The sequence below is a fragment of the Pongo abelii genome, chromosome 23, assembly GCF_028885655.2.
Source record: "Pongo abelii isolate AG06213 chromosome 23, NHGRI_mPonAbe1-v2.0_pri, whole genome shotgun sequence".
Taxonomy (NCBI): Eukaryota; Metazoa; Chordata; class Mammalia; order Primates; family Hominidae; genus Pongo; species Pongo abelii.
Window position 1 is genome coordinate 28,133,294 of NC_085929.1, and position 27,938 is coordinate 28,161,231.

General features: G+C 53.3%; 3 protein-coding genes across 22 annotated transcripts in view; 2 read left to right on the forward strand and 1 right to left on the reverse strand.

Moving 5' to 3' along the window:
* The window catches only part of ARVCF (ARVCF delta catenin family member), a 59,608-nt gene extending 56,693 nt beyond the window's left edge, over positions 1 to 2,915 (forward strand). For 12 of the 13 annotated variants that reach the window (XM_054543657.2, XM_054543659.2, XM_054543658.2 and 9 more), the window contains 2 exons: positions 1,419 to 1,590; positions 1,672 to 2,915. In XM_054543657.2, coding sequence (XP_054399632.1) covers positions 1,419 to 1,590; positions 1,672 to 1,715 — 216 coding nt within the window. In that variant the 3' untranslated portion in view covers positions 1,716 to 2,915. The remainder of the gene's footprint in view (positions 1 to 1,418; positions 1,591 to 1,671) is intronic. The other variant, XM_054543667.2, reaches the window with a different exon arrangement.
* COMT (catechol-O-methyltransferase) lies at positions 68 to 26,934 on the reverse strand. Of its 8 annotated transcripts, XM_063722972.1 has the most exons (8): positions 26,795 to 26,934; positions 18,338 to 18,430; positions 7,771 to 7,861; positions 6,655 to 6,825; positions 6,243 to 6,531; positions 5,299 to 5,492; positions 4,814 to 4,945; positions 68 to 551 (listed from the first exon to the last, which is right to left on the reverse strand). In XM_063722972.1, the coding sequence occupies exons 5-8, from the start codon at positions 6,529 to 6,531 to the stop codon at positions 351 to 353; spliced, it is 816 nt and encodes a 271-aa protein (XP_063579042.1). In that variant the 5' UTR covers positions 6,655 to 6,825; positions 7,771 to 7,861; positions 18,338 to 18,430; positions 26,795 to 26,934; the 3' UTR covers positions 68 to 350. The 8 variants fall into 8 exon arrangements, with proteins under 8 accessions (XP_063579042.1, XP_054399652.1, XP_024096010.1 ...); XM_054543677.2 differs by lacking the exon at positions 6,655 to 6,825; XM_024240242.3 differs by lacking the exon at positions 18,338 to 18,430 and having other exon boundaries at positions 26,795 to 26,932.
* TXNRD2 (thioredoxin reductase 2) overlaps positions 26,700 to 27,938 on the forward strand; it is a 66,455-nt gene continuing 65,216 nt past the window's right edge. Inside the window, 1 exon segment of the mRNA NM_001256472.1 lies at positions 26,700 to 26,991. Coding sequence (NP_001243401.1) covers positions 26,889 to 26,991 — 103 coding nt within the window. The 5' untranslated portion in view covers positions 26,700 to 26,888.

Genomic DNA, 27,938 nt, shown 5'->3' on the forward strand with positions numbered 1-27,938 from the left:
CCCAAGTCAAGGGCAGCAGGGGAATGGCAGTTGAGAAGGATGTACTAAGTCGAGTTATATCTAAATATTTAGATTCTTAATTTCTATTTTATATTTTTAAAACATGATATTAGTATATAAGATAATATAGTTAGCCAGTGTTAGTAAAGAAGTCATGATTGAGTCTTAAAAAAGGAGACCAATCCAGTGTTGCAGTTCAGAGAGGTTAGCATGTCAGGGCACAGGCCTCGGCCGAGGTGTGCTTTGCATTTAGGACACAGCCTGGAGCCGCAAAAGGTCAGCAGGAGCACGTCTGTGGCACCTTCAGTACCAGGCTGGGTGAGAGCCCGAGAGGGGGGCCGGGGGCGCAGTCAGGGCCCTGCTTCGCTGCCTGGGCCCTTGTAGATGGCCTTCTCCAGGCCGTCCACCACCTGCCTGTATTCCAGGAACGATTGGTAGTGTGTGCACTCAAAGCGGCTGCTCCCGCGCACGTGTGCTAGGAAGTCTGGCGCACCTGGGCAGATCACGTTGTCAGCCAGTAGCACTGTCCCCTTCCGCAGCAGGCCACATTCCTGCAAACAGACCGGGGGATGGGGGAGGTGAGGGTCAGAAGTGCCCAGAGAACCTGCCCCAAACCAGGATGGGTGCTCCTCGCTAGGCCACGGCACCACGCCTGTGCCTAGCCCCTGGGGCCAGGTTTCCACTTTCTGCCCAGCGTGACTCCTGCAGGAAAGGACTGTACGAGACTCGGGTGCCACCTTTAGAACGTGGGCCCCGTGAGGACAGGGACCTTTCTCTCATCAGCTCCTGTATCCATCTCAGGAGTATCCATCCCTTAGAACAGCATGTGGCACACAGTAGGTGCTCAATAAATGCTAGCTGGATGAGTGGAAACAGTGGGGCCCTCAACACCCAGTGCCAGGAACTCAGGCCTACGAGGTAGAGGCACCCAGGGAGAGGGGTTGCTGGTATGGTCCCTGGAGACAATATTGGCCTGACCAGGGTGACCCTGCAGGGCTGAGGTGGGGCAGACCTCCCACCAACAAGCCTGCCCGTTGGGGTCAGTTCTGGACATCCCCAAGCTCCTGCATTTGCAGACCCCCCATCTTCACCGGTGCCTGGGCCCTGGGAGGACACAGAGTTTCTCTGCCTGGGTTCTGTGCAGAAGGAAGGAGTTGTTACTGGACATGCAACCATAGGGCATGGCCTGTGGGGTCTACATAGGATCATAGGATGCTTGCCTATCAAAGCTATCAAAAAAGGGTTTGCTTACATCACATAAACAATAAAGAAACCTTGAGAGGAAGTGTTTGCCTATGGGGAGGAAGGACCTACCAGGGCAAGGGACACCTCAGTCACCTTGCCTTGGAGATTTGACTTAGTCACCAAAGTTAACAAGCAATCTCAAACATCTAAAGTATAATAAAATCAATTTGCAGGCAGGTGCCTTGAAACACTGGAATCCGACCCCACATCCCTCTGGGATGGGCCTGGAGAGTCCCACAGGGCTTGCAGCTGTCCTGGTGGTGGGTGGCAGTCGTTTCCAGCCCGTGTGCTGCAGAGAAAGCAGGGGGCTTTCACGTGACAGTATGGACACCACACAGCTGCAAGGTCAGTGAGGTCAGGGGACAGCCCCAAGGTCCGGAGTTGAGCAGGAAGTACCACCATGAATCATGATGTGTTTTCATTTAGAAAAAAAAAAAAATGTCCTAGCAATGTCAGCTGAAAAGACGTAGAACAAAGCGCCACCCAGGAGGAGGACAATGGCCTAGGCCTCGAGCAGGGCGGCTGCCTTCCAGTCCCAGCCAGGGAGTGCATGAGTGAGGGGCCTGGGCTCCTGGACTTCTCGGGTTGCGCCAGGGGACTCAGGAGCCCGATCTGGTCATCAGGGATACAGAAGACGTCAGCGGACTGAAAGACACCAGACCACTGCACCTGCACGAGTTAAACAGGAAAGAAGGAGGGAAGGGCAGAAAGGAGCATGGGTCACCTTTGGAGGCTGCCAGGGGCCCACTCCTTTACGAAACTGGTCAAGAGGGGAAAGAAGGCAGCACCTGTCCTGCCTGTCCCCCGACACTGCAAGCCTCCTACCAGCTACTCAGACCACTTGGAGAACTGGCTAAACATGCATCAGCATCTGAGCAGGACTGAAAATCTAATGCCATGGAGAAGTGACAGTGTCAGAGGAGCAGGTGACACTATGCTGGGGTGGTTTTCATCTGGCCCACCCTCCTTAGACTCTCCTCCCTTCAAGAGTTGGAGCCTCACAGAGGTTGCAGGGAGCCAAGATCGCGCCACTGCACTCCAGCCTGGGCGACAGAGCGAGAGACTGTCTCAAAAAACAACAACAATAACAACAAAAAGTTGGAGCCTCAGACCGAGCACACACCTGTACTCCCAGCACTTTGGGAGGTTGAGGCAAGAGGATCGCTTGAGGCTAGGAGTTTGAGACCAGTCTGGGCAACATAGGGAGACCCCATTTCTACAAAAAAATTTTAAATTAGCCAGGTGTAGTGGTGCATGCCTTTAGTCCTAGCTACTCAGGAGGCTGAGGTGGGAGGATCACTGGAGCTCAGGAGTTTGAGGCTACAGTGAGCTATGATGTCATCACTGCACTCCAGCCTGGGCACAGAGCAAGACTCTGTCTTTTTCTCTTTATTTTTTAAGGGGGAGCTCATTCCTCTTTCTTTGGGCGTGGGCTGGACTTGGTGACTATGGCAGCCCGGTGGAGAGGCCGCCTCAAAGCAGCCCTTGATTTTGAATTGCAACCTGCTCCTGAGCCCCTCACCCTCCGTGCCTCCGATGCTCACAGAACCCACTGAGGGGATGGCTAGGCCCTCACAAGAGCCAGGCTGTCCCCTAACCCTCTACAAGGGGGCACAGGGTCCCAGCCCTGAGTGTGCAGATGTGCGTTTAACAAGGACACCCATTTCCAATTCATGACTTCCCGCTTCATGACTTTGCTTCTTTTGAGATAATTACCAGCTTTGCGCAAGCAGTACTGAGAAAACTATTAGTTTCCTAGTTACTAAACTGCAATGTTTGCTACTTTTCTATGAAGGCAGGCCCCTGTAATTAGCACCCACATCACAGCTGCTGAAACTCGGCCGCAGTAACGCAGGCCCAGCTGTGGGTGTCTTTCCTGCCCAAGTGAAGCCCATCTGGCTGAGCGCCTGCTCTCTGCCATCAGTACCCAATTGCCAGCATCATGCTCCTTTGTCAGGGGTGAGCCCCCCTCCAGCTACCCTGTCTTGGCCCGTAGGTCTCCCTCCCACCCTCCCACTGCTCACCCCCTTGGCCACTACAGGTTCTCCGTCTCCACGGCCAGGGTTCAGTGCCTCCTCGTGAGTTCAGGGCATCTGAAATGCCGCCCCCACAGCCCTCTCCACACTCCACAAGGCTGACAGGGATCTTTCCAGAAAAGTTTTTGTTGTTTTTTGTTGTTTTAAAAGCTGGAATAAGGCCGGACACAGTGGCTCACGCCTGTAATCCCAGCACTTTGGGAGGCCGAGGCGGGCGGATCACGAAGTCAGGATATTGAGACCATCCTAGCCAACGTGGTGAAACCCCGTCTCTACTAAAATACAAAAAACTAGCCGGGTGTGGCAGTGCGCGCCTGTAGTCCCAGCTACTCAGGAGGCTGAGGCAGGGTAATCGCTTGAACCCAAGAGGCGGACGTTGCAGTGAGCCGTGATCGTGCCACTGCACTACAGCCTGGTGACAGAGCAAGACTCCATCTAAAATACATATCTATATATACATATTTTTTTTTGCCATGTTGCCCAGGCTGGTCTCGAACTCTCCTGGCCTCAAGCGCTCCTCCTGCCGTAGCCTCCCAAAGTGGAAGGGTTACAGGCATGAGCTCCTGAGCCCAGCTCCCGAAGACAGGTCTAACCTCATCCTCACCTGCCCAAAGTCCTGTGTGCCCTGACTCCCATTGTTCCTGGAACATTCTCTGCCCTTTGACACCTCAGGCTTCTGCTAGTGCTGGTTCCTTCCAATCCGTGTCCAGGGCCCAGCGGCCCTACTTAGCCAGGCATGGGGGCTGTGCCCCTTGTGCTCCTAGTCCGGCTGCTAACAGCAGTGTCCAGTTTCTGGGAGAGCTGCAGGTGAGCGAGCACCAGGTGGGGAGGCCGTGAAGGTGGGTGTCCCAAGCTCAGTGGAGGATCACAGAGCCACTCAGTGTTGCTGACCACCAGGGAGGGATGGGGCAGTGTGTCACTGATGTGAGGCTCCTTAAATCAGTCTGTGAAGGGCCACCAGTGCCCCACGCCCCCCAGGGAAGCAAGGACAGCCCCACCCGCTGCCTGGCTTCACTCGGGGCACTCAGGGTCCTCGCCAGTGGGGCTGGGTTGGGGGAACGCACAAGATGGGGCCTCAGGAGGAAGATCTGCAGGAGACACATGCTTTCTTTGCACGAGCAGTGGCTTGCTTGGGGGAGAGCAGGCTGGGCCCAGAGTGGCCCTTCCCCACCCCATCTCCTTGGTCCTGTGCCCTTTCTGCCCTGGTGTCTGGTCTGGGGTGTGCACCCCACTTCTGCTACCCATTTTGCACCTGCACAGGCAGTTGGCTCCCCAGTTCCCAGCAGGCCACCCAGCCAGGCCCCTGGCCCAGTTCCCCACCCATCTCCACCCACCACAGGGCCTCCTCAGTCCCCCACACTCCCGGACCTCAGATGGTGCCTCCAGAGCAAGCTCTGTGTCTGAGGTGCCTCCAGAGTGAGCTCTGTCCACACAGGGCTCTGCTGGGATGCCTGGCTCTTTGGAGAGGCTGAGGCTGACTGAATGGGCCCTGGGCAGCAGCTGGCACAGACGCCATCCTGGTTGGGGCTCACCTCCAGGAGAAGCGTGTCCGGCAGGTACCGGTCCTTCCAGTGGTCGAGGAAGACCATGTCCAGCGTGTCCACGTCATACTTCTTCTTCAGCTGGGGAATGATGTCCTGGGACGCCCCAACCACAAGGGTGACCTGGAACAGCACCTGTCAGTGCCCACACCCTCACAGACAGGAGGCCATCCCTACACACCCATATAAGCATTCATCAGTTTTCTTTAGGGTTCTGGGGTGACAAGGCCCCACTCTGTCCCTGCCCTTCCTGGTGCCACCTTGGCAGTTTACCCAGAGCTGTGAGACCACCCTCACTGAGCTGCTGAGGGGGTCTTTCCTCAGCCCCAGGCTGGGAAGCACTGAGGGGCCTGGTGATAGTGGGTTTTCAGTGAACGTGGTGTGAACACCTGGTGGGGAGGACAAAGTGCGCATGCCCTCCCTGCCCACAGCCCTGGCCCTTTTTCCAGGTCTGACAGTGGGTCAGGCATGCGCACCTTGTCCTGCACGCCAGCGAAATCCACCATCCGCTGGGTGACGGCGGCGAAGTCAGGGTTGATCTCGATGGTGAGCAGCCTCGCCCCTGGTGACAGCAGGCGGGCCATGCGCACAGCTGAGTAGCCACAGTAGGCCCCCAGCTCCAGCAGCACGGAGGGCTGGTGCTCCTGAATCACGGCGTCCACGATCTTGCCTGTGCAGGGTGGGGGATGGAGGAGAGGTGAGTACAGGTGGAGAGAGGGGAACTTGGATCCCCAGGCACGGCCCCCCGCCTCTCCCAAAGAGCAACAGCCTCTCCCAAATGCCTGGCCGCTGGCCCTCCTCTGCTCACCCTCCCTACCCGCTGGAGGAGTCTTTTACCTCCCTGGTGTCCCCAGCCCCCAGGACCTGGTCCCCACTGTGAGCACACTTGGAGCTCCCATGGTCCCTTAGCCTCTATGCTTACGCTGGTCCCTATCTTTTCCACCCTTCCTGGCTGGCCCCAGTGTGTCCTAACACAGAGCTGCCCTCTCTGAATCCCCGAACTGCCCGCGTTTGGGCACCGGGGCGGCGCTAGTTCCCTGAGTCACTCCGTGAGCCCAGTAACACATCCTGTGCCCCAGGCTGAAGTGCAAGCCGGGGGCGGGCCCAGGAGAACCCGTCTGACTGGTCCCCAGGCAGGTCCCGTGGTGGCCAGAGCAGAGCTCAAGGGCAACTGCACCACCGTCAGACCCTGTGAGTGTGGGGGCCTGTTGTCCTGGGGCAGCAGGCAGCAGGGCCTGGAGGGGTCATCAGGGACCCTGGCACCCTGGGACTCCAGAGGAGCCCCCCAGCCCTATCTGGGCATATCCCAGGGTTCCCAGCCCCCTGGAAACGGGGTGATAACAGCTGCTCCTGTAAGGGCTTTGATGCCTGGTCCTGGGTCCCTGTCCCAGAGCTCAGCACCTGCCGGCCCGGATCCCACCTTTCTTCTTGCCCACGTTCATGGCCCACTCCTTCTGCTCGCAGTAGGTGTCGATGGCCTCCAGCACACTCTCTGCATTCCCGGGCTCCGCATGCTGCAGCACGTGGTGCAGGATGCGCTGCTCCTTGGTGTCACCCATGAGCAGGTTGTAGATGGGCTGCAGGACGAACTCGTTCCAGCCAATAAGGCACAGGCCCCAGCCCCAGTGCCTCAGGAGCAGCAGCAGCACCACCAGCAGCACCAGGCCCAGCAACACAGCTGCCAGCAGCAGAGGCGGGGCCTCCAGCATCTGCAGGGCGGAAGGGGAGGGGCGCCAGTGCTCTGTGCTCCTCCTGCAGCACCCACACGCCCCTTTGCTTGGAGTGCCACCATCGCCCCCTTGTGTTCGCAGAGGAGCAAGGTTCAGAGATACCAGCCATGTGCCTCAGTTGCCTGACGTGTCAGCGCCAGGGAGCCAGCCTTCTCGTGCCCTCTGGTGCCCTCGGGTGGACAGAGCAGGTGTGTGCCTCTGGCAGTCCTGTGTGGAGCCTGCGGGGTCACACTCCCTGGCCCTGGGTGCTTCCCCAGGCAGCCCAGGGATCCTCTAAAACCGCACAAAATACAGAAGCAGACACAGACTCAGGCTGTTGTCTCCCAGCTGGCTTAGAGGACACCCAGGGGTAGGGAAGCCCCAGGGCCCGGAGTTAGGGGTAGTGACGGGTGGCCAAAGGAGAGGCTGCATGGTGCAGCCCCTTGGCCTCATGTGGTGAGCCCGTGCTGGTCACCCATGCTCTGGACACCCCAGGGATTCATGTGGCCTTTTCACTGAGTGTCCAAGTAAGGACACTGGCAGTCCCCAGGCCAGGCACACCAGGACAGACCCACTCACCATTCCCCTTGGGAACAGCAACGTGGCATGTCCCAGATGAAAAAGGCCAGCCCTGCCGCCCACAACAGTGTACCTCGTGGGGCACAGTGATGGCAAGTGACCCCACTTGAAACCTGTTTGAAATCCTCCTGGTGTGACCCTCCAGGCAGGTAGCCTGGGAACCAGACAGACAGAAGCCTGGTGAGGGGACCCAGCAGGCAGAGAGCAGAGCACAGGAGGCCTGAGGCAGAAGCCTAGGGGTTCAGGTCACAGACCCTAAAACGGGAAGGACACAAGGAAACTTCCTCTAGGGCCCCTGTGGTCACTCAGAGGTCTTTCTGGGATGGGGCCCTGGACTCCCAGTGGCATAGGAGATCCCACTCTCCGCTGGACACTCCATTTTAGAAAGGCACACCCAGACGAGGAGGCAGGCCGAGGGCCACAGAGGGGACACCCCTGGAGGCCAGCCTCAGGGCACCAGAGGACAGAGCAGGAGAGAACAGGGAAGCAGAGGCTCCACCCTAGGGGGAGGCCATGCGGCCACCAGGCTTCTAGGGGATTTCAGGCCACGTGGCCTGTTTACACAGGCAGAGTGGACATGTGCTCAGCAGACCTGTGCCCATGCAGGGCCGGAATCTGTACCCACCCTGGTACTGCCCCGGCTTCCATTGGCCAACTCACCTTCAAAGCACCTCTGAGCAGGCTCCAGCCCTCTGGCTGTGGGAAGAGTCTGGGATCTCCTCTGAGCTCGGCAGCAAAGCAGATGTTATTTCTGTGGAAATCAATTTTGCCTTTGGATAATCATCAACATAAACCCTAACCTGGTGATGACCAAGGTCCAGATATCTGAGCCCCTTCCCCAGATAGGGCCAGCCTGGCCTGAGCCCGAGCCTTCCCTAGCAGGGCGAGGGCAGTGCTTTGCCTTTCCGGCCTCAGAAGAGACAGCAGAAGGCCTCAGAGAGGCCAAGGGACATCCCTACTAGTGTCCCCCAGCCAGGGACCCCAGGGGCAGTCTCCTGGTCCCTGTCCACACTGCCTTGTGGGCTATGTGCGTGTGCACCTGCACCTCGTGAACCACAGGAGGAGGGAACCACTCTGCTCAAGTTGTATTTCCCCTGAAGAGTCCTTAGTACCTTGGAAATGATGTGTAAGACCAAGGGCTAGTTTACCAAGAACATACACAAACCAGTAAGAAAAAGATGATGAGACAAATGGGTCACAGTGGCCAACATGCAGCTCCCAGGAAAAGGCCAAAGGCCAGAGCCCCGAGCAGGTGACGGAACCCGGTGCAGGGCTCAGTGACAGTGGGGGTGCCCCTGTCCACAGCTGCAGGAGTGGGAATCATGCTGCTTTCTGCTGCTACCCTGGGAAAGGGTCCCAGGCCTGCAGGGAAACCTGTGGCCCACTGTGTTTCCCAGTGGGGCAGGACGTGCCATGACCCACGGGGCTCGTGGGGAAAAAACGAGATGGTGCTTCCCTAAGGACAGTGTCCTTATTCTGGCAGGAAGATGACAGGGGGAACCATGGTGGAGAGGGACCATGCAGACCTGAAGAAGCCAGAACTTTCCACCTTGCTCCTTTCTTCATGGTGGGGATTTCCTATGACACACCCTGTTGCTTTGTTTATTATTATTTATCTGCTATGGTTTATTTATCTATAATTACTACTACTAGTATTTGTGTGGTCAGATAATGGGCCACTTTGTTTACTCTCCGTATTTAAAAAACAGTAAGTGTTAGAAATATATACCCCAAATTAAAAGGGCTATTCTGCTGAAACAGCAAATTACTTGGTAGACCTTGGAGTCCCAAATTATAAATCCAAATCTGCGTTAATACTTGAATTGTGCAAGAATTTGGCTTTTGAATGTCTAATCTCTAGGTCTGTCTGTTCATAAATCTGCAGGCAGTGTCTCCCAGGGCTAGTGGGAGGCAGCAGAGGGGAGCAGGCCACAGCAGGGAGGAGCCCGAAGCCCCCTTCCTTTGCCCGGCAGGAGGGACCGGCCCACTCCACTCTGCAGGCTGGGCCTGGCTGGTGCCAGGAGGCACCCAGTGCCCGCCTGTCCCACCTGCCCGCGGCTCTGCGGCCAACTGGGCCCCAACGGCCAAGAGCCATGGGGGCTGGGGAAGTGCTCAAGGCCAAAGGCTCAAAGGCCAACACGCCCAGGCCCCAATGCAGTGCCTGGGGGCTGCAGTGCCCACGGCCACCTCACAAGGCCCTCCAGCAACCGCCAGAGGAGAGCGCTGGGATTCCCTTGTGAGTGTGAGGAACTGAAGCCCTGAGCAGAGGGACTGGCTGCCCCGGGCCACCAACAGAGCCCTGGCCCCTGCCCACCCCACCTCCGGACAGCTAACCACCTCCGCTCAGCCCTAGCCCCGTAGGGCCTCCCCGCCCACCCTCGTCTCTGCCAGCTGGTGTGGGAGGGGAGGCCCCGCCCACTGGGCCGGCAGGGAGGCGGGACCACATCCAATTGACTTTGGAACCACGCCCACCCAGCCACGGAGGAGAGTGGGATCACGCCCACCTGGCCATCCGAGGGCTGACCCTGCGCTGTCACCGGCCACTGCCCAGTTTCGCAGGACGAAAGAGCAGGCAAGTGAGGAAATGGAGGGCGGGTCCTGAAAAGCCGAGAATGAGGCCTCCCTTTAAAGAAAGCCACGTAGAAACCCACCTGTGCTGCTCAAAGCTGCTCGGCTGTTCCCAGCGCTGGGATTTTGCCCCGTCAGCCCTCCATGGGGAAAAGGAACAGCTCCTTTAGTTTGGGGTCCCAGGACTCGAGAGTGGGCACACCAGCTCAGTGTCCGACTCGGGACCCCTATGATCCGATCGCCCTACTTTGGCTGCGTGGTCTGGGGAGCATCAAGAGTCCCCCTTTACCTTACAGAGAGGCAAAAAGACAGTTTTGAATGCCCCTGTGGTGGGGGGCGGCGGGGTGCAGGCCGGAGGACCGAGGGGAATTTTCTCTGCTTTTGTGTATGCTTGAAATATGCTTTTTTGTTTTTGGTTTTTTGAGACAGGGTCTCACTCTGTCGCCCAGCCTGGAGTGCAGTGGCGCGATCGCAGCTCACTGGAGCCTCGACCTCCTGGGCTCAAGGGATCCTCCTGCCTCAGCCCCCGAAGTAGCTGGGACGACAGATGTGCACCACCCCACACGCAGCTTTTTTTTTTTTTTTTGTAGAGATGGGGTGGAGGTGGGTTCTTGATATTTTGCCCAGGCTGGTCTCCTGAGCTCAAGCGCTCCACCCCCTTGGCCTTCCAAAGTGCTGGGATTACAGGCATGAGCCACCGTGCCCAGCTGGCTTTTTTTTTTTTTTTAAAGGAAAATAACAAGTGTTAGCAAGGATGTGATGAAATGGGAACCCTCTTGCATTGCTGGTGTGAATGCTGTGGAAAACAGTTTGGTAGTCCTTCAAAAAGTTAAACATGTGGTCAGACCTGGTGGCTCACGACTGTAATTCCAGCACTTTGGGAGGTTGGGATGGGAGGATTGCTTGAGTCCAGGAGTCCCATACCAGTCTGGGCAACATGGCAAGACCCCATCTCTATAAAAAATTTAAAAATTAGCCAGGCGTGGTGGTCTGCACCTGTAGTCCCAGATACTTGGGAGGCTGAGGTGGGAGGATCACCTGAGCCCAGGAGGTTGAGGCTGCACTGGGCTGTGATCCTGTCACTGCACTCCAGCCTGGGCAACAGAGCAAGACCCCGTCTCAAAAAAAAAAATTAAACATGCTATGTACCCACAAATATTAAAAAATTCTTAAAAACCCAAAAAAATTAAAAATAAAAAAAAGTTAAACATAGAACTACCATATGACCCAGCAATTGTACTCCTAGGTGTATACCAAGAATTGAAAACAGGGACTAAACCAGATACTCATACCCCAATATGCATAGCAACATCATCCACAATGGCCAAAATGTAGAAACAACCCTTCCATCCGTTAGCACCTGAATGGATAAATAAAACATGGTAGAGCCATACAATGAGGTATGATTCAGTTATTAAAATGAATAAAGTACAGATGAATTCACAGTTCATCAAAATGGATGAACCTTCTGCACCGGCTGCCTGGCCATCAGCTCGCAAGCTCATGAGACCCCCGCGAGGCCCACGTTCCCTCCTCTGTGAAACTGCTGATGGTCTTACCTCTCCAGCACAGTAGAGGGCAGGCATGATCGTGTCCACACAGCACCTGCACATGCTTGCCACATGCACATGCACCTGTGAGGGCATCCTCAGTGCCTCACAGTGCGGCCAGGACACAGGCAGCTGGGCTTGACACCTCCGGCTCTAAAGAGCATGAAGCCTCTGGGCCTCAGTGCCAGGCCTGCCCAAGCTTCTCTGCCCAGCAGTCTGCTGCAGAGCTAGAGAGTCCATCACCTCTGTCACCTGGTCAGTATTCTCTCTCACATTGAACACACCCTAGATGACATTCATCTGCCTTTATTTTATTTCTTTAGGGACAGGGTCCTGTTCAATTGCCCAGGCTGGAGTGCAGTGGTGTGATCAAGGCTCACTGCAGCTGCAGCCTTGAACTCCCAGGCTCAAGACATCCTCCTGAGTAGCTGGGACCACAGGTGCACAACACTGCATCTGGTCTCATCTTTCTTTAAAAGACAGGAATGCTGGCCGGGCGCCGTGGCTCATGCCTGTAATCCCAGCACTTTGGGAGGCTGAGGCGGGCAGATCACGAGGTCAGGAGATTAAGACCATCCTGGCTAACACAGTGAAACCCCGTCTCTACTAAAAATACAAAAAATTGGCCGGGTGTGGTGGCAGGCACCTGTAGTCCCAGCTACTCGGGAGGCTGAGGCAGGAGAATGGCGTGAACCCGGGAGGCAGAGCTTGCAGTGAGCTGAGATCATGCCACTGCACTCCAGCCTGGGCAACAGAGTGAGACTCTGTCTCCAAAAAAAAAAAAAAGACAGGAATGTTTTCCATAAATATACTGCAAGTAACATCAGTGAAATGAGACTCTTAAAAATCCTTTAAAAATATGAACTATGGCTGGAGCAGTGGCCACACCTGTAATCCCAACACTTTGGGAGGTGGAGGCAGGAGGATCACTTGAGCCCAGGGGTTCAAGACCACTCTGGGCAACATAGTAAGACCCTGTCTCTATAAGAAATTAAAAAATAAACTAATTCTATGACCTGGTTTCTAGGCTAACTTTAAAAAATCCATAAAAGATAACTAGAAAATGGGCCCGGTGTGGTGGCTTATGCCTGTAATCCCAGCACTTTGGGAGGCTGAGGTGGGCAGATCACAAGGTCAGGATTTCGAGATCAGCCTGGCCAATATGGTGAAACCCCGTCTCTACTAAAAATACAAAAATTAGCCAGGCGTGGTGGCAAGCGCCTGTCAGTCCCAGCTACTCAGGAGGCTGAGGCAGAAGAATAGCTTGAACCCGGGAGGCAGAGGTTGCAGGGAGCCAAGATCACGCCACTGCACTCCAGCCTAGGCGACAGAGCGAGACTCCATCTCAAAAAAAAAAAAAAAAAGAAAAAAAAAGAAAGAAAGATAACTAGAAACTGACTTTGTTCCTTTTGCAAAGATCTGGGGTCCATCAGTTTTGCTCATTCTGCTATCACCTCTGTCTGAAGAGTGATTGACACTTTGGTCTCTATTCACCCACATCTTCCTGCTCAGGAAGGTGTCTTTCTCCTCCTCCTGGGAGAAAGACAGCTACCAGGGGCCACGGAGAGAAAGACTCGGCTGCACAGCAAGCTCAGGAGACCTCAGGTTGTGCCCTGAAATGGCTGTGCATCCTCCGTTCTCTACAGAGGGCCAACATGCAGCTGCAGTGACCCTCGGAAAGGCCACTGGCCATTTGGGGCACACTGTCCTCACTATTCCAGAACACAGAACCAATGCCAACAGCCCCCTGCACACTGAAAGCCACTGTGGCTTGGAAGTGCCTCATCCTGCCCTCTCAGGGCTGGCGGCCCAGTCGGGGAGACAAGCATAGAGCCACAGGCATGTGACAAACAGGACACAGATGGCAGGAAGGAGACCAGTTCTAAGCGTTTACACACAGGGGCAGCTCTGCTCAGCACACAGGTCCCCCACGGAGGCTGCAGAGGGCCCTACCTGGGGCTTGCTCAACAGGGCTGGAAACCCCCAGCGAAGGCTGGAACTGCTGCAAGCAGCCGCGCCCTTCAGGGCTGATCCGGTGTGATAAAGGGGGACCAGGATTCTGGCAGGGGATTCGACTGCAATCCAGTAATCCAGGGAGAGCCAGTACAGGTGCTTAGAGACAGGCCAGGCAGCACCAGGTAGGCCACACGCTTGGGCAGGGCCTGTAGACAGGCTGAGAGGACACCTGGAGGCCAGCCTGGGAGACCCCACAGGCTGCAGCCAGGCCCCACGCTCATCTCTGGACCCAGGGGCTGGCCACTCACCTCCATCCAGCCTCTGGGAATCTAAAGGAATGACCAGAAGTTTAATGGCCACAAAATACCCATTGAACCAGGCATGGCTATAGCTGCAGCTACTCAGGAGGCTGAAGTGGGAGGATTGCTTGGGCCCAGGAGTTGGAGGCTGGAGTGAGCCATGATTGCACCATGTCATCCATCCTGGGCGACAGAGACACTGTCTCTAAAACACCACCACAATAAAAATGCCATCAAATCCAGATGGGGCCTGGCTTCTCTCTGGCAGCACTCTGGGAGTGTCCCCCTCCTGCCACTGTCTCATAACCCTCAGTACAAGAAGCTGTCATTTCTCCAACCTGCAGAGAGGAAGGAGGAGGCAGAGGACTAGCCTCTCACCCCCGTGACACCTGAGAAGAGGTGAGACAGTGCACCTGCCCTGGGCACCCTGTGAGGGGCCTACCTGCTATTTCTGTAAATGAAGCCTTATCAGAACGCACAATCAACCAGGCACGGTGGCTCAAGTCTGTAATCTCAGCACTTTGGGAGGCTGAGGCGGGTGGATCACCTGAGGGCAGGAGTTCAAGAACAGCCTGACCAACATGGTGAAACCCCAGTCTCTACTGAAAATACAAAATTAGCCAGACATGGTGATGCATGCCTGTAATCCCAGCTACTTGGGAGGCTGAGGCAGGAGAATCGCTAGAACTCAGGAGGTAGAGGTTGCAGTGAGCCGAGATGGCGCCATTACACTCCAGCCTGGGCAACAAGAGTGGGACTCTGTCTCAAAACAAAATGAAACAAAAAACGCACAATTGCACACACATTGTCCGTGGCTGCTCTCATCCGACCATGGCAGAGGTGAGCAGTTGCAACAAAGACTGCACCCTACATAGGGAAAGGGGCTGGTGTGGAAGGGAAGGGGTCAGAATGGAAGGTCAGATGGCCAGGCAGAGGGCAGCCTCCTGTAGCCTCCCCCCGTCTGGTATCCTCAGTAGGGCCAGGCCCCCAGGCTCAGGGGAAGGCTTTTTTTTTTTGGACTCAATACCTAGGACCTAAAGGGAAGGCTTTCACATGGACTGCACACCTGCTTCAAGCCAGGTGCTGCAGAGACCACGGTGACTTTTGTCTTCACAGACACACCAAGAGGCAGATGCAAGGGCTGGGCTGAGAGAGGCAAGAGGCTGCACTGCACCTGCAGATCCACAGCCCCAGGGGGCCAGCTGGGCCATCCCTGCCTATGGGGCCCCTCCACTCCTTTACTGTGGCCCCGCTGGGGCCCCCTCCCCTCCCTTCCACGGGCCAGACCTGCATGGTAGTCGCACATTTGCTTTATCCTTCAAGGGTGTTCTGGTCACATCGGATTCTGTCGTGGCACCTGCTTGGAGACCCCCTGCAGGTCAACCTGCTCATGTGGCAGGAGCTCAGCATCCTGGCTCCCAGCAGAGGGCAGGCCTGGGGCAAGAGTGGAGGCCGGCTCGGCTCAGTGTGGAGGGGACAGAAAGGACAGGGGTGCCTTTAGGAAGGGGCAGAAAGGGCCTGGACATGCCTAGTGGGGTGACGTGCAGGCTGGCCATCTGCCCCGCTGGACTGAGCCTGGGAGCCTGCCCTGCCTGGGAATGGGGACGATTTTGGCAGCTGCTGGGTACCGTAAACAAAGCTGGCTGGGCACAGTGGCTCACGCCTGTAATCCCAGCACTTTGGGAGGCTGAGGCACGCAGATCACAAGGTCTGGAGTTGGAGACCATCCTGGCCAACATGGTGAAACTCTGTCTCTACTAAAAATGCAAAAAATGAGCCGGGCATGGTGGCGGGTGCCTGTAGTCCCAGCTACTCAGGAGGCTGAGGCAGGAGAATTGCTTGAACCGTGAAGGTGGAGGTTGTTGCAGTGAGTGGAGATAGTGCCACTGCACTCCAGCCTGGGCAACAGAGCAAGACTCCGTCTCAAAAAAACAACAACAAAAAAACAAAGCCCCAGCATCTGGACCAGGCTCTGAGCCAGGCCTGCATCCAGACCGCACTGGATGTGAGTGGAATCTGACCTCCTCATTGCTCTCCTCAAGGCTGGCTGGCAGCCCCACCCCCAGTGCCCAGGCCATGAGTCCTGAGGCCCATCATGGCAGCAGCCTGGACAGACTCCCCCATCACACTCCGGCCAGGCTCCTCTGAGCATGTTTCTCGGCTGAGCCTCACCTTGGCCTATCAGGCCTGGAACAAACACTAACAAAGCTGCTGCTGCTTCATTTTATTTATTTATTTATTTATTTATTTTTTGAGATGGGCTCTCACTCTGTCACCCACGCTGGAGTGCAGTGGCGCGATCTCGGCTCACTGCAACCTCCGCCTCCTGGGTTCAAGCGATTCTCCTGCCTCAGCCTCCTGAGTAGCTGGGATTATAGGCTCACACCACCACGCCTAGCTAATTTTTGTATTTTTAGTAGAGACAAGGTTTCACCATGTTGGTCAGGCTGGTCTTGAACTCCTGACCTTGTGATCTGCCCACCTCGGCCTCCCAAAGTGCTGGGATTACAGGCGTGAGCCACTGTGCCCAGCAGTTTTTTTTTTTGTTTTTTTGTTTTTTTGTTTTTTTGAGACGGAGTCTTGCTCTGTTGCCCAGGCTGGAGTGCAGTGGCTCAATCTCGGCTCACTGCAAGCTCCATGCCCCGGGTTCATGGCATTCTCTTGCCTCAGCCTCCCGGTAGCTGGGACTACAGGCGCCCGCCACCACACCTGGCTAATTTTTTTGTGTTTTTAGTAGAGACAGGGTTTCACCGTGTTAGCCAGGATGGTCTCGATCTCCTGACCTCGTGATCCACCCACCTTGGCCTCCCAAAGTGCTGGGATTACAGGCATGAGCCACCGCACCTGCCTGGCCTTATTTGTTTTTAAAGACAGGGTCTCGCTCTGTCGCACAGGGGGGAGTGCAGTGGCGTGATCACCTCTGCTGCCCAGGCTGGAGTGCAGTGGTGCAATCAGCTTGCTGCAACCTTGAACTCTTGGGCTCCAGCAGTCCTCCTGCTTACTCAGCCTCCTGAGTAACTGGGACTACACAGGGGCATGCCGCAGTGCCTGGCTAATTTTTTAAAAATTATTTTTGTAGAGACAGCGTCTTGCTACGTTGCCCAGGCTGGTCTTAAACTCCTGGCCTCAAGTGATTCTCCAGCCTCAGCCTCCCAAAGTGCTGGGATTACAGGTGTGAGCCATACTGCACATGGCTTCTAACAGCTCAAGGCCTCATTCCTAAAATGATCCCAGCCCCCTTCAAAGTGCCTGCCTGAGAAAGTCATGGCTACCAAGAGAATTTCCTGTGTGTTCTGGCCAACACCTGAAGATGGGGCCCCTGTCTCCCAGTCTCTGTGGGACTGGGGGCCTGAGTTCAGTAAGCCTCCATGGCAAACCCAGATAGGTTTCCCAAGGCTAACCCTCCCTTCCTGCTTTTGGTAATTTTCCACTTTCCTCACTCCACTGAGTTCCCACTGTTCTTCCTCCCCACTCCCCACTTCTTTGCACAAATCGGAGAGGAGCTCGGCTCTCTCCCCTCCTGTCACTGGTCACCAAATATTATAATTTCTGTCCTCATCACTTTAATGTCCGGCTGTGTTTCTCTGCGATCAGGGGCCAGGACTCGGATCTGGATGGGAACCACCATCCGATCAACCCTCGGATGCAACAACCGGAGCCCACAGTGTGCACAGCGATCCGTGTTATCTCCACTCTGCCTGCTCATGCGGGAGTCACATGGTTTGATTTGTGATCCAATGGTCCGGAAGAACATCAGATGCAGCAGTGAGGACAGACATTGCTTCTTATGATTTTATGATTCTGAGTAAGGCTCTGAGGCGCTAAGAGTCCCAGGCTTTTTTTTTTTTTTTTTTTTTTTTGAGGCAGAGTCTTGCTCTGTTGCCCAGGCTGGAGTGCAGTGGAGTGATCTCGGCTCACTGCGAGCTCTGCCTCCCGGGTTCATGCCATTCTCCTGCCTCCCTCCCAAGTAGCTGGGACTATAGGTACCCACCACCACGCCTGGCTAATTTTTTGTATTTTTAGTAGAGATGGGGTTTCGCCGCGTTAGCCAGGATAGTCTTGATCTCCTGACCTCGTGATTCGCCCGCCTCGGCCTCCCAAAGTGCTGGGATTACAGGCGTGAGCCACCGCGCCTTCCCCAGGCTTCTTCTGAACAGTACCTACCTCCTGGGCTGGAAGTTCTTCTTCCTGGCGCCTCGTTCCCAGAGGGGATTCACTCCTGACTCCTAGTGGAGCTGTCTTGCCCCCTCTGTTCTGTGTTCCTGCTCCTCCCGTGGGAGCTTCTTACTAGAGCCCTGCTGATCATGCCCTCTGCACTACTTTAATCAGCATGTCAAAACAAAACTGCGAGGGACAAGTGCGCCTCTGTCTGCTTCCTTCCTTGTTGATGTGACTTTACCAAGGATAATTTGGAACATCAGTGGCTCCTTTGGGATACTTGAGATCTCCCCAAACTAGCTCCTCTCAGGCCTCTCCCTTCCTATCACCTCCACACCCCACTACTTTCTCTTGAAGGAGACACCCCCTTCAAGTCTGGCCTCCTCTACCCCTCAGCCCCTGCTGCAGGCCTCTCTCTTCCCCCTCTAGCCCCTCAACTCCCCATGGTCCCTGGAACTTTAGGCTTCTTGTCCCATCAGGGGCTTGCAGTGCCTCAGGGACCCACAAAAGCAACCAGCTGAGCTCACTGGAAACATGTAGTCATCCATTAGGGCAAAACAAGTCGTAAAGGTCTTATCCACAAATACAGGTAGAAAGCCTTCCCCTCACACTGAGCAAGTGACCCTTAACTTGTCCAATTTGCCAGAAACACAGTTCGGATAAAAATGTAAAATAGGGCTGGGTGGTGGTTCACACCTGTAATCTCAGCACTTTGGGAAGCCAAGGTAAGTGGATCACTTGAGGCTAGGAGTTCAAGACCAGCCTGGGCAACACAGCAAGACGTTGTCTCTACAAAAAAAACAAAAAACAAAAATCAAAAAACAAAAAAAAGAAACGAAAAGAAAAAATATATAAAATAGAGTAAAAAAAAAAAGTGAGAACTAGCTCTTATATAAACTAGTGAGTTGTGTTTTGTTAATTGCATTTGATAGTATATTGGCCTAAAAAAGCTTCCAAGATGTTTTCAGTAACTTTCAACCTCAGAGTCATACTAAGTAAAGTTAAATAATAGACATTCATTGAATATCTAAATAATACCTGAAGAGAAGAAAGTGCTGAAACATTCATTATTAAGCATAACTTTTGTACTTTTTGGCTTCTTATTTTTATATGGTACAGACTGGCTACAGGTATTCTGGTCTGTTAATAAACATGTTCTCAGCACTTAAAAACATTGTACTATAAAAAGGATATACCTCTAGAGATTATAAGATGGTCTATTCATAAAATTTGCCAATAAACTGGTAAATGACAGACAATTTCCAATTGTCTTCTTCCTAGTTTTATTTGTAAAATACAAGTTATGGCCGGGCGTGGTGACTCATGCCTGTAATCTCAGTGCTTTGGGAGGCTGAGGTCGGAGAATTACTTGAGCCTGGGAGTTCAAGGGTGCAGTGAGTCCTGATTGTGCCACTGCACTCCAGCCTGGGCAAAAGAGCAAGACGCTGTCTCTTTAAAAAAAAAAAAAAAAAAACCGGTTACTAATGGTTAAAAATTATAATCAATATATGAAAACAAAACTCCTAGAAACAATAAGAATGAGGGAAACAATTTCATATACAAAGTATGGGAGGAAGATAGGATGTGTTTTTATATGAAAAGTATGCAAAGAATGTAGAGTGTTTTTGTTAAAGAAAGGATGTAATTTTGTCCTGAAGTAAAATTACAAAAAGAGGAAAAATATGGGACAAAGAATGGCCCAGGAATTCGAGACAAGCCTGGGAAACATGGTGAAACCCTGTTTCTATAAAAAAACGCAAAAATTATTAGCCTGGTGTGGTGGTGCATGCATGTAGTCCCAGCTGCTTGGGAGGGTGAGGCAGGAGGATCGCTTGAGCCCAGGAGGTCGAGGCTGCAGTAAGCTGAGATCTCACCACTGCACTCCATCCTGGGTGACAGACTGAGATTCTGTCTCAAAACAAAAGCAACCGTGAATGGATACAGAAAGTTATCCCTATGTTTCCCAGGCTGGTCTTGAACTCCTGGCCTCAAGAAAGTCTGCAGAAAAGAAATTTTATGTTATGAGGTCAAAGCTGGCTAGAATTGACCTCATAATCATTGAATGGATTTATGTATAAAGTTTCTTTAAAAAAAATTTTTTTTTTTTGAGACAGAGTCTCGCTCTGTTACCCAGGCTGGAGTGCAATGGTGTGATCTGGGCTCACTGTAACCTCTGCCTCCCAGGCTTAAGCAATTCTGCTGTCTCAGCCTCCCAAGTAGCTGGGACCACAAGCACATGCCACCACGCCCAGCTAATTTTTGTATTTTTAGTACAGATGGGGTTTTGCCATGTTGGCCAGCCTGGTCTTGAACTCCTGATCTCAGGTGATCTGCCCACCTTGGCCTCCCAAAATGCTGGGATTATAGGCGTGAGCCACCGCACCTGGCCTAAATTTTTTTTAGTGACAGAGTCTCACTTCTGTTACCGAGGCTGGAGTGCAGTGGTGCAATTACAGCTCACTGCAGCCTTGAACTCCTGGGCTCAAGTGATCCTCCCACCTCAGTCTTCAGAGTACCTGGGACTACAGACATGTACCACCATGCCCAGCTAATTTTTCCATTTTTTTTTTTGTAGAGACAGGGCCTCAGCATGTTTCTCAGGCTGGTCTCAAACTCCTGGGCTCAAGCAATCCTCCCTCCTCGGCCTCCCAAAGTATTGGGATTATAGGCGTGAGCCACTGCATGTGGCCTGTGACATTGTCTTGATCTCAAACTGACTTGAGATTTCCTGGAGGGCCTCTGGAAGACCTCAAAGGATCTGTCCTGTGACCTTGTAAGAGAGATGTTAAACTAATTAGGTTTATTTCATGGTGAATTTTGTGGGCAGCAAGTCACCCAGGTGCCGAGGCAAGAGACCGAGGGCACGAGCTGTTTCAGTATAATAAAGAAAATATATAAAATAAGAATAGTTATACTAGATATAGATCATAGATATGATTATATATGAACATTATTAATCATTAGTTTGTAGCGATTACTCTTTATTCCAATATTATAATAATCCTCACTCTACAATTATAACCTAGGAGAAACCAGGCCATACAGTGATAAGAGCTGAAGGGACACGGTGAGAAGTGACCAGAAGACAAGTGTGAGCCTTCTGTTATGCCCGGACAGGGCCACTAGAGGTCTCCTTGGTCTAGTGGTAACGTCAGCGCCTGGGAAGACGCCTGTTACTTAGCGGACCTTGGTCTAGCAGTTGCGTCAGTGCCTAGAAAAAGCAACTGTTACTTAGCAGACCAGGAAAGGGAGTCTCCCTTTCCCTGGGGGAGTTAGAGAAGACTCTGCTCCACCACCTCTTGTGGAGTGTCAGGCCTGCCCACAGTTATCCAGAGGCCTAACCGTCTCCCTGTGCTGCTGTGCTTAAGCGGTCACGCTCCTGGTCCGCTTTCATGTTCCACCCTGTACACCTGGCTATGCCTTCTAAATAGCAGTAACAAAATTAGTGAAAGTACTAAAGGTCTCTGAAATACAGAAATAATGGCGTAAGCTGTCTCCTCTCTCCGCCTCGGCTGCCAAACAGGGAAGGTCCCCCGTCCAGTGGACACGTGACCCACGTGACCTTACCTATCACTGGAGATGGCTCACACTCCTTACCCTGCCCCCTTGTCTTGTATCCAATAAATAACAGCGCAGCCTGGCATTCGGGGCCACTACCGGTCTCCGCGTCTTGGTAGTAGTGGTCCCCAGGCCCAGCTGTCTTTTCTTCTCTTTGTCTTGTGTCTTTATTTCTATGATCTCTCGTCTCTGCACACGGGGAGAAAAACCCACAGACCCTGTAGGGCTGGACCCTACAGAATTTCATGCAAGGTGCTGTCAAATAAAAAATGCTATTTAGGGCCGGACGCGGTGACTCACGCCTGTAATCTCAACACTTTGGAAGGCCAAGGTGGGCAGGTCACCTGGGGTCAGGAGTTCAAGACCAGCCTGGCCAATGTGGTGAAACCCTATCTCTACTAAAAATACAAAAATTAGCTGGGTGTGATGGTGCACACCTGTAATCCCAGCTACTTGGAGGGCTGAGGCAGGAGAATTGCTTGAGCCCAGGAGGCGGAGGTTGCAGTGAGCCGAGATCGTGCCACTGCACTCCAGCCTGAGCAACAGAGTGGGACTCTGTCTCAAAAAAAAAAAAAAAAAACTAAAAAAAATTTTTTTTAATGCTATTTAAACTTCCTTGAGTTATATGTATATTGGTAAATGTTAATATAAGGATTCCAGATATTGTATAAAGTTCCCACAAACTGGTGAATACCCTTCTGCCAATGACATGTCCTCATATAACAGCAATCATCATTCTGGTTATTATTTAAAATGCTATGTGTCATAAATAACCAATATTCCTTGTAAATCATTTGATTTTGTAATGATCTCTCATTAGATATTTAACTACACTATTTTAAGTCTTTTGTCATTAGAGTTTTACTCTGATGCTTTCCTGAAAGCTCTTGCAATCAGCTACAGGGCAAAGTGCTTCATCTTCAACAAAAAGGGACCAATGAAAAGGCCCATGACAGGTACTCTGGGGTAGGCTTCTGACAGCATTTCTTTATTTCTTTTTTTGAGATGGAGTCTCACTGTGTTGCCCAGGCTGGAGTGCAGTGGTGTGATCTCGGCTCACTGCAACCTCCATGTCCCGGGTTCAAGCGATTCTCCCACTTCAGCCTCCCGAGTAGCTGGGATTACAGGTGTCTGCTACCACAACTGGCTAATTTTTGTATTTTTTGGTAGAGACAGGGTTTCACCATGTTGGCCAAGCTGGTCTCGAACTCCTGACTTCAAGTGATATAGCCACCTTGGCCTCCCAAACTGTTGGGATTACAGGCCTGAGCCACTGCACCTGGGCGTGACAGCATTTCTTAACTTTGAGACCACATGACTGCACTGAGCCAGGATCTCCACTGGTTGAGAAATGATGGGTTCATGTACCTGCTAGCCCAAGATCAAGCAGAACAAGAATTCAGTACCTGCATGCAACTGAGTAAACTGCTGAAGGATGACTACAATCTTTTTATGACTTTTGTTCAGAATATTGTTGGCTCTTTATATTTTATTTTCTGGATATTAAAAAAAGAAACCTTTCCCTGGCCGGGCACGGTGGCCCACGCCTGTAATCCCAGTACTTTGGGAGGCCGAGGCGGGTGGATCACGAGGTCAGGAGATCGAGACCATCCTTGCTAACACAGTGAAACCCTGTCTCTACTAAAAATACAAAAAATTAGCCGGGCGTGGTGGCGGGTGCCTGTAGTCCCAGCTACTCAGGAGGCTGAGGCAGGAGAATGGTGTAAACCCAGGAGGCAGAGCTTGCAGTGAGCCGAGATCACGCCACTGCACTCCAGCCTGGGCGACAGAGCGAGACTCTGCCCCAAAAAAAAAAAAAAAAAAAAAGAAAGAAACCTTTCCCTTTTCTTTTAACCTATCAATGACTCGTAATATTATAGTAAATGATACTTCTCTAAACAAAATAGAAGCAATTATCTTTTTCTTCCGGCCTGATCCCTCCAAAAATCAGAAACTATTATTGAGTAGTCTATTTTCATGGCAATATAGTTATTGAATAACTTCAATAAGAATCTGTTCTCCTTGTAACAGGACACAATTGGAAACACTGGCTCTATTACCAAGGTTTGGACTGGAATGTCCTGTTTGAGGATGATGCACATAGAATCAGGTATGACCAGATGGCTTTCAGGTTGACTTTGTGGAGCCATTGCTTACAAAGAGCTCTTGAAAAATCTGGCCTGGTATCTGGCTTACGGGGTTCTTGGTCTTACATGTGAGTAAGGAAAGTCACTTCCAAATATCCCAAGGTTCCAAGGCCCAGGAACCTTGGGATATTTCAGGGACCTCAAGAAGAGAGGAATTCACCCAAAACTATAGACACTGCAGGTGAATTCTGGTTGGAAGTTCTTGGCTTGGCTTCCTAACCTCGAAAGGCTTTAAAGAGCTCAATCTAAGATTCCCTATTAAAAGTTTCAGCAAACTTAAAAAGGCCTGTGTGGTCAATTACTGTTCATGCTGCATTTATGTAAATAATCAGGCCAAATTTAATGAGACCAGAATTATCTGGTAAATAAGAATAATCTCACTTTGATTATCTCCAATCAAAAAGGGAAGCGTTTGTAAAGAGAAATGCTATGCTTCAGTGGAGAAATATAACACCCCCTTGGGAGTTGTCAGATCCTAGTCTAGTTCACTGTCTTTGAGGTGTTTTTTTTGAGACGGAGTCTCGTTCTGTTGCCCAGGCTGGAGTGCAGTGGCGTGATCTCGGCTCATTGCAAGCTCCACCTCCCGGGTTCACACCATTCTCCTGCCTCAGCCTCCCGAGTAGCTGGGACTACAGGTGCCTGCCACCACGCCTGGCTAATTTTGTATTTTTAGTAGAGATGGGGTTTCACCATGTTAGCCAGGATGGTCTCGATCTCCTGACCTTGTGATCCACCCGCCTCGGCCTCCCAAAGTGCTGGGATTATAGGCGTGAGCCACCACTCCCAGCCTAATTTTTTTCGAGACGGAGTTTCGCTCTTGTTGCCCAGGCTAGAGTGCAGTGGTGCGATCTCGGCTTATTGCAGCCCCCCACCTCCAGGTTCAAGCGATTATCCTGCCTCAGCCTCCTGAGTGCACCACCACGCCCGGGGCTAATGTTTTGTATTTTTAGTAGAGACAGGGTTTTGCCATGTTGGCCAGGATGGTCTCGAACTCCTGGACTCAAGTGATTTGCCCACCTCGGCCTCCCAAAGTGCTTGGGATTACAGGCATGAGCCACCAGGCCCGGCCTATCCTTGAGGTTTTATGATCTGCCCATCACTTGGACTGTCACTGCCTTCCTACACGTCAGCCCTTACCAAATCCTCCCATCTACTTTCCTTCAGTATCTGGCTACCTACCACTCTCTCAGACTGACATTTCCAATTTGTCTCCTCCCTGACTTGGTGTCACCAAGAACTCAAATACCTATTGAGACTCAGGTGGTCTTGTAGCTGCCCTTTGCCCCCAGGATCTGAAAAAAAAAAAAAAAAAAAAAAAAGCCCTGCAGACTGAAGCCGGAAAACTTGATATAAACTTGAAAGAACTCAGCACCACAACAGATTCTCCAGGGGCAGCCTTTGTGCCTGGTGCCACTGCTACACAGGCCGCCCAGGAAGACCCCCCTCCAGCTCCTGCCTGCTGCATGCTCTCTCCAGAAAGTAACCACAACTGGGATACCGATGCCTATGCCATCATCACAGACTTCACACCACACACCAGGAAATCCCTGAGTGCCCCTGCTGGCCTTGTTAGGGCCCAAAGGCCAGAATCCTCAACTGCTGCCCTGTAGGCTCAAAAACTGGGTTCATCAACAGCTCCATTCATCTTTGTTTTTCTTTTTCTTTTCTTTCCTTTTTTTTTTTTTTTTTTTTTTTTTTTTTTTAAGATAGGGCCTCTCTCTGTTGCTCAGGCTGGAGTATAGAGGCAAGATCATGGCTCATGGCAGCCTCCACCTCCCAGGCTCAAACGATCTTTTCACCTCAGCCTCCCAAGTAGCTGGAACTACAGGCCCATGCCACCAAGCCAGGCTAATTTTTAAATTTTTTGTAGAGATGGGGTCTTTACGTTGCCCAGGCTTGTTTCAAACTCCTGGCCTCAAGTGATCCTCCTCGGCCTCCAAAAGTGCTGGGATTACAGACATGAGTCACTGTGCCTGGCCTGTTATTTTTGTTTCCTCATTAAAATGCCTGACTGCTTGCATCATCCAGCAAAAATCCTTTGCTACCAAGTCTCAACAGATGGTCCCGCTGGTACTTTACGAACACAACACAGAACAGAAAATGGATGGGTACTGTTGAGAGGAAAGAAGCATGTCTCTGCTCCTCTTGCACAGGGGGAGTGCTGACAAAGACCCTCCCTCCCCACACTCCAGCCAGGCTCCTTGGAGTCCCCTTCTCCACTGGGCCTCACCCTGGCCTATCCAGGCTGGAACGAACACTAACATAGCTCCTAACAGCTCAAGGCCACATTCCCAGAACGATCCTAGCCCCCTCTAAAGTGCCTGCCTGAGAAGTTCAAGGCTGCCACAAGAATTTCCTGTGTGTTCCAGCCAACACCTGAGGATGGGGCCCCTGTCTCCCAGTCTCTGTGGGAGGTTGGGGGCCTGACTTCGGTAAGCTCCAGTGGCAAACCCAGATCAGTTGGTTTCACAGGGGCCAACCCTCCCTTCCCAGTTTTGGTGATTTTCTATTTCCCTAACTCTACTGAGTCCCCACCCCTTCCTACTCCCTCACTCTCCCTTTAAACTCCAGGCACGTCTAGACAAATCAGCATGGAGCCAGCTTTTTCTCATGTTGTCAGTAGTTACCAAGTAAAATCTGTTTTTTCTGCATTAACTAGTGTCTCACTGGGCTCTGCAGGGCAGCTCCCATGGTCCCTCAGACTTGGAGGGTCACTTTAAACAATAAAAAGCAACAGGACACAAAAATCCCTGTCTGGAAAAATCCAAAAAGCAAGCCTGTTAGCAGGGCAGACCCGGAGTGACTTCCCCTTTCTCTAACATTCCCACGTGGTCTTGCACACCACACATCCCCCTGACCCTGGGGAGTCCTGGGCCCCTTCCTGGTGGAGCAGCCACTCTCTTGCAGGGAAAGGCCCTGGGGTACCCCAAGGCCTCCAACAGGGAGCCTGTTGGAGAAGTCACCAAGGCCCTCTGAGTCTGGGGCTCCACAGACCCTCCCCCAGGCCTCCTGCAACTCTCCAGCTCTGAGAGTCTGATCCCAGCCCAAGGACCAAGTGGGACCCTCCCCTGTGACTCTGCCACACCCTCACCAGGTCAAGCCCTACTCCAGGGACAGGCTTATCCTCCTGGTCTGGACCCCCAACCCAGTCTTGAAGCGGGATCTCCCACCGCTATCTGGAGCCCCTCATCACAGCACAGATCTTCAACCTCAGCCTTCCACAAGGAGTCTGGGGACCCCATCCCGGTCCAAAGATCCCCACCCAAGGTCCGAATGCCCCAGTCCCCATCCAGATTCCCCACCCCAAGTCCGGAGACCCCCACCCAAAGTCGGATCCCTTTACAGCGGTCCGAATTCCCCACACCCTATTCCAGTGTTCCACCCTAAGTCTGAAGGCCCCCGCCCCGAATCCGGCCGCATTCGGCCCCTGTCTAGCCAGCGCTCTCACCTCTCCCGCGGCGGCGCGCCCGGGACTGGACCCGCTCCGGTCCGGCGCAGGCAGCGCGGCGGGCAGCCCCAGCAGCCCCAGAAGCCCCACGACTATGGCGGCGATGGCGGTGGCGCTGCGGGGATTAGGAGGGCGCTTCCGGTGGCGGACGCAGGCCGTGGCGGGCGGGGTGCGGGGCGCGGCGCGGGGCGCAGCAGGTAGGATGGGGTCGGGGCGTCCCCGTGCTAGGTGTCCGCGCGGCCGGGGTGTCCTCGTGAGGGTGTCCGCGCGGCGGTGGCCAGGGTGTCCCCGTGGGGATGCCCATGCGGGGGTGTCCATATACCGGCCTCTTGGTCTAGTCTTGCTCAGGAGTCCGGGCTGCTTCTAGCCACAGGTAGCCCCCTTCCCAGATGGGGAAACTGGGGCTGGGTGCCTTGTCTAAGGTCCTGCTGTGCTGGCTGCACCTGTGGTCTCCCGGAGCTGGTGTCCCAGTAACAACTACAGTTCTGAAGATGATGATATCCCACCTCCCGAGGTCACCAGGCACCGGCCCCAATGGCCAGACTTCCCAACTTCTCCCCAGACCCCTAGAGTCTAGAGGTTAGAGGCTGCACAGAGCAAGGGGAGGATACACACTCGTCCTCCTGGAGCCCCTGAGGAACAGTTAACTAAAGCAGGACAATAATCATAACTGAGCACTCGAAGCAGAGGCTGGGTGTCTGATCACTCAGGAGGGTTCGAACCTCATCCTGTAGGACAGACTCCCCCAGATCCGACCAGAGCGCCACCATATCTGTTATGTGTGGCCGGTTTCATTCCATGCACGACAACATGGTCCCCCACCATGCAGGGGGCCCCTCGACCCAGCCCCCTGGATGCCTGTGACAGCGAGCAGCTCTCCCCACAGGCAGTGAGTGTAGAGGGGTGTAAGGACGGGGTCAGGGCTCCTTCCCAGGGATGGCGGCTATGGGAGGCAGGGTGGCTGGCCCTCTGCCGGCGGTGGACTCGGGAGGGAGGGCTGACTGCGTGTGTGAATCGGCAGAGCTGTTGCTATGGAGGTTTTGGGGATCTCCAGGATGGAGGGTGGCCCAACAGAGTTCTGGGAGGCAGTCACCACCTCGTGGCCTTGCTGAGACCTGGAACCCTCGGCCAGGGCACTCCATCT

Coding starts and splice junctions, on each gene's coding strand:
- COMT (XM_054543677.2), bottom strand. CDS start 6,531: ATGCTGGAGGCCCCGCCTCTGCTGCTGGCAGCTGTGTTGCTGGGCCTG. Junction 4,946..5,298: donor TCGCTGGCGTGCAGGACAAG/GTGCGCATGCCT, acceptor GTGCTGTTCCAG/GTCACCCTTGTGGTTGGGGC. Junction 552..4,813: donor CGGACACGCTTCTCCTGGAG/GTGAGCCCCAAC, acceptor GTCTGTTTGCAG/GAATGTGGCCTGCTGCGGAA.